Here is an 11,726-nt window from a genome sequence, read left to right on the forward strand (position 1 = left end):
TTTTTATTTGGTTCCCGCAGTCATGACAAGACCATCTGTCCTATCGTCTCTATTGTCCCCATTTTACAGGCAGGGTAACTCCCTTGTTTGTAAAATCCGCTCTGTTTCCAGATGACCTGGGATCTCAAAGCGGGGTCTCTAGCTTACCCTAGCACTTTTCCACTTAATCGCAGCCTGCTGGGCGAGCCAGGCCCGGTTTCAAAGCCCCAGGAAGCTGGAGTTGGCTGCCTCCTGCTGGCAGGGAGTTCATCCCAGCCTTTTAGGAGGAACTCTGCCAAAGAGGGGAGAGCAAGAAGGGAGGAGACTGGATTATACACAGGGATGGCTTACAATTCTGCCGCCTCCCTCATCGTGGAGGGAGGAGTGGGCTGTGCAAGGTGGTGGGGGGATTATGAAAATCAATAATTCGTAATAGTTGGTAAGTGTCAGGGAAGTGAACGCTTCCCTGTATTCCCCTGAAATTGACAGTCTCCGTGTGTTCACCGGTTTATTATTCAACGGTGGCATCAACCAGGTGGGCTCTGCCAGGGAGAGCACGGATTTAACTTCCTCTTCCCAGCCACGACTGGCCCCCAAGCTAGTTTTTCTTACTAGGCTGTTTGCTACATGAAGAGCAAATTCCCAGAGGTTCCCGAGATTGCCCATATCCTATGCTAAGATGACTGCTCCACCGCCCGCCCACCCACCCACTAATAAGACATAATGCCGTCCTATTTTTGGTAACAATTAAAGGGCCTCCCGGTGAAAGCAGAAAGCTGTTTATTTTCTGTTACATCACTTCGCTTGCCTTCGAAGACTGGTCTGTGCTCAGTGTTTTCTGTGAAGTGAGTCGGCTCTCTTCCTCCAGCAGTTGGCTCGCTCCCATTCACAGAGCACCTCACAGGTCTCTTCCCCCAGCAGTGCGCTGCCTGAGCGAGGAACAGCTCACGAATCAGCTGGAGGTCCCTGTTTTGAAAAGGCAGATACAGAAGCAGAGAAGGGTGGACTCCTATGTGACCTGTTCTTAGAGCAAGACAATCAGCAGCTGAATTCCAGAAGCCCTGTTCATGTGTGGGGATATTTTCTCGACTGCATGGAATCAGAAAGCAGCAGAAGGATGGGAGATGCCCGCATTCCCCTGAAAAGAATTGCCTATTTCCTATGCCTCTTTTCTGTGGTTTTGCTGACTGAGGGGAAGAAACCAGCGAAGCCAAAATGCCCTGCCGTGTGTACTTGTAGCAAAGATAACGCTTTATGTGAGAATGCGAGATCCATTCCACGCACCGTTCCTCCTGATGTTATCTCACTGTAAGGCCCGTAAGCATTTTGATATCTAATTTACAATTTAAAAAAATTCCAGCTGGTGGATTTGGGGGTTTGTATGTATTCTGAGAGGGGCATGGAGCTCGCAAGACAGACTCCTCTTGCATGCTTGACCATTGACAGCACCAACATTTTGCTGTATTTAAAAATTTGTGATTTTGTTAAGCTGCTAGTGAACATGCTTAGCTAGCCCCCACCCTGGACATTATCCTGAGGCACCTGGAGCAGGCTCGTCTCTCTCTCTCTTGCTTCATCTGGGAAGGAGCAGAATCGTACTTGATAAAATAGTGTGGAAATATAGCAACTGTTATGGTAAATCGGATTAACATAAGATCTGTTCTCTGTGTGTGTCTCTTTGTGTGTGTGTCTGTTTGTTTTTGTGTGTGTGTTTTGTTTTCTTTCAGATCCTTTGTGAGATCTGGTTTTACTGAAATCTCAGAAGGGAGTTTCTTATTCACACCATCGCTGCAGCTCTTGTGAGAAACATTTATATCATGTCTATTTTTAATATGGCATGTATTTGGATAAGCCTTCTAGTAAAATGAGCTTAATGTTGTTTCTGTTGAACGTGATGATGCTTCTGAAAGGGGTGAGAAGATCAGCAAAGCGGAGATAGATGGGTTATTTGTAACTTCACATCCACCATGCAGGTTGATTCTTGCATGGGTAAATTCACTAACCTATGATGCTGTCTAGTTTAATGACTGTTTATGAAGTTGTTGGGATGATGCAACAAGAATACTAATTTTGATGACCTTACTTTCATTTTTAACTTGGGGAACTTCGGTTATTTTGCGCTGGAGTTCTTGGGTTTGTCAATACAGAGCCCAGCATCACATATGCACTCAAGATGTTGTCTCTCCGGGATCTGGGACAGACTACTCCTCTGTATGATTTACCATGTGGGGAGAAAGAGGGGGGAAAAGACACTCTTGGTTCTTTCTAGGTAATTTCTTAAAATACTAATTCTCAAGAGCCTGCTTTCTAATCTCCTCTAATTTATAACTAGTCCCCTCACAGCGAGGGAAAGATGATATTAATATAGCAAATACTCCTTGTTCTATGTTTTGAGATGGCCACAAGGGAGCCACATACTCAGACCATGCCTAAAAAATATTCTAAAATAGCACTGGACTACGAAATCAGACCTCTTCACAGGGATAATGAAATATGTATAATTTGTTCTGATGTGTAACGTTTGGCGGCTGGCGTCTAGTTCTTCACGGGTATCACAGGAGACTCATGGGATCTCCCTGTTCCGGCATCAATCTTCGGTTGGCAGATAAACAGTTCAAAACCATACACAGTCAACTGTCAGTAGACTGAATTTGAGGTATCTTAACCGTGTGATTAAGATCCAAGCTTTTAATTTATTTGCTTTCTAGATTCATATTTGCTTCCTGGCCATCCGTGCTTAGCCATTATGTTAAGATTATTTATACGTGGATAAACAGTGTGAATTTGAAATTGAAAAGTCGTGTGTTCCAATCTCACTCCACTAATCTCGTCTCAGTAATCACTGGAATGTTGTTCTGTGGTCTTGTTCAGATCCTCTCTCCTTCAGCTTCCTTACCTACAAGACGGAAATGATAAGACATATATTTGAAGTGTTATGATCAGAGAGAAATAAAATTTAAGTATATAAAAAAAATTATTTTTAAAAGAAAGGGTCTCACGTAGTTCATGCTGACTGGCCTTACCAAGAGCTCTGCTGGCCTTCAGCTGCTGATGTTCCTCCCTTTTCCTCCCCACTGCCAGGATCAAAGGTGTGACCCACTACACACAGCTTTAGGTCAAGCTCAAGATGTGGCAAAGTCTTACCTGTTTTAGGAAGGCTGCCGCTCTAATTCTCTTCATCAAGATAAAATGCTAAAAGTTACTTAATATATTCTGGGGTCTGTCAGAAACCCCACAACTGGCTTGACTGATTGCAGTTACAAACTTGATCAGGTGTTCTGACATTATATAACAAGGCTTGCTACTGCCCTGCCCTGGCTAATGACTTTGGTTGGATGGCAATTAAGTACAAAGTTTCTAAGGGGTTTTTTATCCGTTTGATTAAGGGAAGTGTTAACATGTTAAAGAAAAAAATTAAAACAGGTTTATAATTAAGAGAGGGACAACATCTATAAGTCTGGGATCCTTCTATAGACTGTGCTGATCCTGAGATCAGTTTTGCTTACACTATTTACTGGTCATATAAATGGCTTGTTTAAAATGCACTTTTTTAAAAAAAAAATGTGCTAAGGCACCTGAGATAGTCCAATAGATCACCAGTCCTTAACTTTTCAAGACCTCTCAGTTCCCTAGCACTCACTTGATCTGGCACTAGGTGGACATTAGCTGGACACTGGACACTGGACACTGGAAACCTGGACTGCGCTTTCTTTTTGTTGGGTGGACCCAGCCACCCTGAGCACAGATGCTGGGCAATGTCATAGAAATAGTTACCGGCTGCTGCAGGGCAATGTGATTTCACGTATTTAGAATCACAGAGGGAAGCCAAGGGCCTGGTTTTAAATAGCCCACACTGAGTGTGTGCCATGCCTCTCGGTCCCATGCTCTGAGTGCCTATGGAACATTCCAGCCCTTATTTCTAAAAGCAGTTCAGGTTTCAGAAGTTAACAAAGGAGCCAGTGATTCTGTCCTGTATGTCCTTCATGACCTCATGTTAGCTGACTTCAGCAGAGTAGATTTGGCCATACTGATTTTATGCAAAACCATCAAAAATCAAAGTTTGTCCATAGGCTCCAGGACCGTGTTTTTAAGGACTTTGTTTCCCATGCAACCTGCCCATTGTTCTCTGCTTCTTCATATGCTTAGGAAAAAGCCAAATGAAAGCATTTTCACAAAGTAAGAAAATCAATGGCACTGGCATACTGTGACTGCAGATAGAAAGTGTTCTGTGGTCAGTACTGCTCCATATCCCAAGAGACCTACCTGCTACCAACCTGCCATTGGAACAGGAAGACCAAGGTGCCACTAGCATTGTGTGGAGTTGTCAATCAATTCTAGGCCATGAATCTATAGGTCTATTATGTATCTGTGAAGAGAACAACTTTAGGATCAATACTGCTTGATCTTTGTTGAAGGCAATTGGCTTCTTTGTTTTGGTAGAATAAGAAATGTCTGATCCCAGTCAGGTGTGGTAGTGTGCCCCTACAATCATAGTGTTACTTGAGAGGACTGAAACAGAAGGATCTATAGTTTGAAGCCAGCCTGGATTAAAAGAAAAAGGAGGGGTCTGTGATTCGGTGTTCCATTCCTGTCACCCACTGTTACAATCTGATATTACGGCCATGGTCCCAGGTGCTTCCTCAGACCATCCCTAAGCTAAGAGGGATGATGAAGACTGTGGCTGGCTGTGTGGCAGACTATTCTGGAGAACAGGAAAAATAAAATCAGCGCTCTACTAGAGAAAAGAGAAAAATTAAGCCGATCCAATAAAAAGCGATCGGATCAGCTGTACCAAACATTCCCTTTGTGGGAATAAAAAGAGAAGTTCCCAAGCAAATGTTGTTGGTCTCCATGTTTTTCACGGGGCCAATTTGAAACATAACCAATGAGCATGATTATGTATTCCTACCTGCTTTCTGTGCTGGAGTGGGACTTTCAGTGAACGCAATTTGGAGAAATGTGTTTTCACACATTACGGCCCTGTTCCTTCCCAACTACAGACTGGAATCCCCAGTGATTCAGGCTCATGATGGGAGACTCAGATTTAAGGGAATAAATCACATGGCCACTTGTTTATGACATTTTAATGAATTAAGGCTCTTCGACTCCTAAGACACTCCTATTTGCTGGCAGTGAATCTCAGAAGTAGTTCTTAGTATGTCTCTCAAATGCATAACAAAAAAACTGTACAAATTCAGTGAGACCAGAAAAAAATACATCCATTTTTTTTTAAATGAGATTTGATCTTGGGTGAAACATGGAATTTACTTTTGATATAGGGAAAATGGCATTTAACAAAATTAATGCACAGCTGACACATAAATATATAGTCCACAAGGAATCCAAAAACTCAAAATAAATAGAAAAACAAATAGTGCGCATAAGAAATAAGCTCATCTGTACCAACGAACTTCATTAGGACCTTTGCTGTCTCATTTGTTCAGAGACATATCCACAGCAGATCTTGCCCTTTAAAACCGCTGGGTTCCTTACTGTAATAGGAACAAAATGTGGCAATGTTCAACAATTACTCAAGCTAGACCAGTCCGCTTCAAGGGTGTGAGGACACTTTCTTAACTGGTTATATGTTGATGAATACGTCTTGGCTTATGCCTAGCAGATGCTCTATGAAGCTCCCTGCCCCCCAAATTTCCCTTTTCCCCTAAAGTCTATAGGTCTGTAAGGTCTGAATTTTTTTTTTTTTTGAGACAGTGTCTTACATACTCCAGCTTCTTTAATCTAGCCAGAAGAGTCTTGAACTTCTAATGCTCCTGTCTTCAATTCCCAAATGCTGGAATTAAAGGTGTGCACCCCTACACCAGACCCCCACACCCTGTTATGTGCTGCTGGGGATCAAACAGAGGGGTTCGTGCATACTTTGAGAGCATTCTGCCAACTAAACTTTACGGCCAGCCCAATTACACAGAGCCTTATATCTGTGTAAATTACCTTTGGATGAGCAGTGCTTTCACTGAAAGCATGTTTTATTCTTCCAGTTATCTGGGCCAGAAGCCCAATGGTGAGTGACCAGCCTCTCCTCCCAGGATTCATCTTCCCAGCAACCTGAGAATCTGACTCTTCCTCTTCACCCAGACCTGTTCCTGCCTGAGGGACTTTCAGGCTTCTGCAGCATATCTCCGGTCACCCGCCACCTTGCCCCACCCCCGAGGTTTCAGTTAGAAGCCTCAGCATTAATTGTCACCTTCTTTGAAACAATAACTGTCACGGTGCCACCCAAGTGCTTGGAAGCTCTTAATGGTTCCTAGGAAGGGAGAGAAAGTCAGAAGACCAGAGCTGGTGTTAATAGCACTTGGCTTTTTCCTGTTTATCCTAGACTATCAATCACAACACTAACTCTAGCCTCTCACAGCCTGTATACACCAAGGACATCCATGTCTTATTTATGCTTATATCTGGTCCATGTCTGACATGCAGGGTCAGAAGTGAGCCGTGGCCTAGGGAAGAGCTTTGGGACAATAAAAGAGTCGTAGAGTACTGGAAAATGATAAGTCATCAGAAAGTGACCTACCCCCACCCCAATCCACACACTACAAATGCAAAGAGATATTCTAAGTTTTCTGAAAAAGATTGCCAGCACTTAGAAGGGACACAGCTAACCCTATCTGACACCCACTTTATCTTTAGCCCCCCCTTTTCCCACTCTTGTTTCACATTTAGCTTCCTGGGTTCTTAGTTTGACTCTGTTCTATGAAGGGTAAACAGTTTGTTTATCCTGTCCTGAGGGACGCCCAAATAGGTAGAGAAGCATTAAGATAAGAAAAGCATAAACGCTTCATTCCCTTGCTTATTTGCATCTGCTTAGTTAAAACCAGTGTTTGTTGGAGACCAAGGGAGAAAAAAAAAAAAAAACCAGATAAGTACTTATCGTGCTGTTGCAAGCGACATATTTTCAGTGCTGCGAATGAGTTTGAAGAAGGCACACAGCTATAAAGCAACGACCAGTTTCATGGGGGACACAAAAGTGACTGGCCTGCTGTCACTTCACCCCAGCAGGGCAGCTCCAGGCAGGTGGTGATCGATGTCAGGTGCTTTGTGTTTCCATTGTTCCTGGATTCATTGTAATGTATCAGGTGACCCTGATAACCTGCGATCAGAAGGATTGATGTTCAGGGCTGGTTGGCGGTGGTGGCGATGCCAGCTGGTGGTGAGGTTATGGTTGACGTGGGTAGCAGAATGGTTGCAGGGGCTTTTCTGCATGAGCTGGGAAGTCACCTCTGCCTCCTGGAGACCTGGCAATGTGGCCAGTGTTAATAGCTTTGTGGTCAGCTTTTTCCTCTTGAGTATCTGCTTCCTCTCTGATGCCTATTAGTTGTGTGATTTGGGTAAATTGAGCCACTCTTTGACATCTAAGCATATGAAGTGGGAAGTACACAATAGAGTCCAGTGTGTTGGATAGCAGTAAGGATTAAAATTCACGGATGACACTGTTCCTTTGAATGAGCGAATACTGGATTTATGATAGTGGTTGTTTTAATTTTTTATTGAACCTGTCACAGCATTACACTAGAGTCTGCTTGTATGATCTGAGCTTGTCTACAACCCCAGCTTTAAGGTTCTGTGGTCCTACACACAGGTCTCTATCGGGACCTGCTGAGGAATCTTGCTTTCAAGTATTTGTTTTATAGAAAATGTACATTATTTATCATTAAAAAAATGTTTAACCCTCTCACTTCTTCCTCACGAATAAATAATCACAACCACAGTTTATAAAACACATCAGATTTTTGCTTAAAGTAATTAACCTGAGCCAGTTGTCAGATACGTGGTCCCGTGGTAGGATGCCAATGGATCTAAACTAATACCAATGGATCTAAACTAGGATTTAGACATAGGAGTCTAAAATCCAGTACGACCAAGAATGAACTGTGTAACATTGGGCAGAGTACAAAACGGTGCTGGGCCTCAGATCCTAAAAGCATAAAACACCAAGGGAAGAATAGGTTCTAGCTTTAAAACTCAAGGACTAGTTGGGGCAGTGAGATAAAAAAAAAAAAAAAAAAACCGACGGCAGTTGGGCATAAGACAACAGGAAGAGGAAGTGATGGGCAACTGGAGAAGACTTATCTAAGAGTAACATCCTCCTCTCCTGTCGAGACTGTTACTGATGGATGAGCATGTAGTCATTATCCTCCTAACTCTTCAGGGAAGCAGAAATCTAGAAACTTATTTTAAGCAGGATAAAGACAAAACAAAGCATTGAGTTGGCATTTGGGGACCTTCACACTAATACACACTAATAATAATTGGCTTCCTCCAATCTTAAAATTCTACTATATCCTATGGAGTTGGAGAGATGGCTCAGTGGTTAGGGAACTTGGTTTTTTTTTTTCTTTTAAGATTTATTTATTTATTATATATGAATACACTGTAGTTGTCTTCAGACACACCAGAAGAGGGCATCAGATCTCATTACAGATGGTTGTGAGCCACCATGTGGTTGCTGGGATTTGAACTCAGGACCTCTGGAAGTGCAGTCAGTGCTCTTAACCACTGAGCCATCTCTCCAGCCCAGGAACTCATTCTTGCAGAAGACCTAAGTTCAGGTCCCAGCACCCACTGCCTGTACCTCCAGTTCCAGGGGCTCCAACACCTTCTCCTGGCCTCTGTGGGAAATGCACACACATTGGGGACCCACACGCTCATACACATAAAATAAATACATCTAATAAAAATAAAATTACAAAAATATATTTAAAAAATATATTCTATTCTAATCTATGAACACTTTACTATAAGATAGAAAAATCACTTTGTTAAAGAAACAGATAAAAATTATTATATCAATTCTCATAAACTAGCAAATTTGGTAATCAAAAGAACCCACAGTATAGAACTTGCTCTGCTAGTTATTGTTAAAAATATTAATGAATTGCTTTTATGACATCCTGGGATTTGGTCCCCAGCATCTCTATCAAAAATAAACCAAAGGAAATAACGTAGTTTTTAATTCCCTAAATAATGTAATGGTGCCTAAATAGGCCTTCTTTGTGGTAGCTGAAAAGGAGCCATATTTAATATCAATCCCATAGGTCTATGATCCAAAAGGAATTGTTTGACCACTTACATAGCAAGATTGTGAGTGTTCACTTAATGTAAAGTGCAATTAAAAAGCAATAACCTGGGGCTGGGGAGATGGTTCAGTCTAGAAACTACTTACCACTCGAGCATGAGGCCCTGGGTTCAAGCCTTAGCCCCGCAATAACATTTCCAGGCATGGTGGCTCATACCTATGCTAGGAAGGAAGTGACAGGAGGATCTTTGGAATTTGTTGACTAGCTAATCTGTGAGCCCCAGATTCAGTGAGAGACCCCGACTCAAAAATTAAAGGTGGGGGAAGCAATAGAGGAAGACACCCAGTATCAACATCTTCCTCAGGAAGGGCCATGGATTCATCCCATGCTTCTACAGCTATCTCTCCTCTCCTTTGAGAGCCCTTACTGAAGGTTTACAGGCCACACAAGGAAATGCCAAGCTTTGGTAGTGGCATTGGCTACTTTTAGAGTGTCTGGTGCTGTACATTATAAATATTTCAATTTTTATATCATTATCATGACCTTCCAAGGTACACGCAATTTTCTCCAGAGGAAGTACTAAGTACAGAGAGGATGTACTAAGAACTAAGTACAGGGGAAGTGCTGAGTCCTCAGAGGGCCAGGTAGCACCCTCCGTGTCTGTTGAATACCTATTAAGCAGTAGAAGCAGCTTCGAAACCTTCGCCCTTACTGTTAACCACTTCTGTTTACTTCCTTCTGACATGAATAATCTTGGAGCATTTGACTTTGGGTAGTCTTGTTCCCCAAATCAAATCCGGCAGGGTCAACCTCTGCCACTAACAAGGTTATTCAGGGGAAATGTGCCCCACTTCCTGGGGACAATGACTGAAAGGGTGTTTCAAAGGCTCTCTGAAAAAAGTGGCAGCATCGCTGGCAAGGACTTCCTAGTTTCCCTAGGTTTCAGCCCTCATTTGTATGTGTAAGCTCTGGTCTCTTTGCTTGAAAAGAGAGACAGACAAGCTGACAGGAAAGAAAAAAAAAAGCAAAATAGTAAAAGAAAAAGGCCTTCTTTCCTTCAGAGTCATGTCATAGTGCAGTGTTCTTCAAACCTGTGTCCAGGGGAACAGTTATCCTGCAGGGATAGAGCTAGGTGCTCCAGTGAGGGCAACTGCATGCTCTATCCCTGCTTGGCTGCTCATGGCTCACCTTGCCATAGAAAAGACTCCGTAATTAAAGTTATTCCATTCTTCCCAACCTCCCCTGGAGTATGGGTCCTATGGGACATCTTTTGGAAACTCCCACACACGAAACTCAGATATGAGCTTGCTTAATTATAACCTCACTTTGTTCTAAAGCAGGGATTCCCACCCTTCCTAACGCTACAACCCTTTAATCCAATTCCTCATAGTGTGGTGAACCCCCAGTTATAAAATTACTCTCATTGCTACTTCATGGCTGCAATTTTGCTCCTGTTATGAATCGCTATGTAAGCATGTGTTTTCTGCTGGTCTTAGGTGACCCTTGTGAAATGTCATTTGATCTCTCAAGGGGTCGTGACCCACAGGTTGAGAACCACTGTTCTGATGAGGCTTGATGGAAAGGCATGGTGGACAGGTCATATCTACTATTCTAAAGGCGAAACGAAGCCATCCGCTCCATAAGGAATGACTCAAAATGGTTTGTTAAGAGTCATGCCTCACCACCAGGCTATCCACCTAGTCAAGCAGCTTGGTATAAGTCTGCCTTTTCCTTAGAGACCTCCAAGTAGACGCTCCTCTCCCAGGAAGCAGATAAAGACTTGAAGTTTAGTCATCAGGCAAAAGGCTCCAGAGCTTGAATGAATTCTCAGTTTTTTAACTGAAGCGGGTTTTTTCATTGTTGTTTACTTTGTGGCTGAACCAGCACTGCCCTGGAACCATTCCATGAGACACTCAGTATGTGTAGATCTCAGTGATTGACAGGTCCTGCTACCAATTAGATTGAGAAATCTGCATGTTCTAATTTCCCTTCGAAGAGTCTCTATTTAAGGGAAGAAAGGACATGCAGAGCTAGAAAGCCCAATTCATTTCTTCAACCCACTCCTCCTAAACTTAGCTGCCTTTTCTTCTGTATGTACCTCTCTCAGTCCCTGAAAGGTCTTGGGTCTGATCACAAGGGGAAGCTGCCCAGGAAATACAGAGCAGTTGTTCTGGTTTGTGGCTACTGGGCACAGCTGGCGGGACCAAGGGGAGGAAGCTGGCTATGGTCATGAGCTTTAACCAGTCCCTTGTGGGACAATCATGGTCCAGAATGCCAGTTATACCATGTATGAGTTTCAAATTATCTTACCTCCTTTCGCCTCAGTTTTCTTTCTGCTTTAAGTGGAGACTATAAAACCCACACTGTAGCAGCCTTTGAGGATGAAAGAGATGTCAAGCTGCTGAAGATGAAGCTGGGTACAAACCAGGCCTAAGATACAATTTAAATCACTCCTTGATGTTCCAGGAGATACCAGATGACGTCAGATAGACACAGAGAGGGGGAACTGTCGGCTAGCTATGTCAGTTTCTAGAAAGAAAGCATTTTGATAATCCTGAGATGACACTGTATAATAAAGGGGTGGGCCCATGCCCAGGAAATGCTCACAGATAAGAAATCTATATTCTAATTCTGGCCCACTTGTGACAAATAAATGAAAGAAAGGAAAGAAGGAAGGAAGGAAGGAAGGAAGGAAGGAAGGAAGGAAGGAAGGAA

General features: G+C 43.0%; 1 protein-coding gene across 3 annotated transcripts in view; it reads left to right on the forward strand.

Moving 5' to 3' along the window:
• The first annotated feature begins 743 nt into the window (after window positions 1-743).
• Window positions 744-11,726, forward strand: part of Lgi1 (leucine rich glioma inactivated 1) — a 42,899-nt gene continuing 31,916 nt past the window's right edge. For 2 of the 3 annotated variants that reach the window (XM_028773517.1, XM_028773516.1), the window contains exons 1-2: window positions 744-1,287; window positions 1,707-1,778. In XM_028773517.1, the coding sequence (XP_028629350.1) occupies window positions 1,073-1,287; window positions 1,707-1,778 (287 nt within the window). In that variant the 5' untranslated portion in view covers window positions 744-1,072. The remainder of the gene's footprint in view (window positions 1,288-1,706; window positions 1,779-11,726) is intronic. The other variant, XM_028773515.1, reaches the window with a different exon arrangement.

The sequence above is a fragment of the Grammomys surdaster genome, unplaced genomic scaffold (genome assembly GCF_004785775.1).
Source record: "Grammomys surdaster isolate TR1022 unplaced genomic scaffold, NIH_TR_1.0 229, whole genome shotgun sequence".
Lineage (NCBI taxonomy): Eukaryota > Metazoa > Chordata > Mammalia > Rodentia > Muridae > Grammomys > Grammomys surdaster.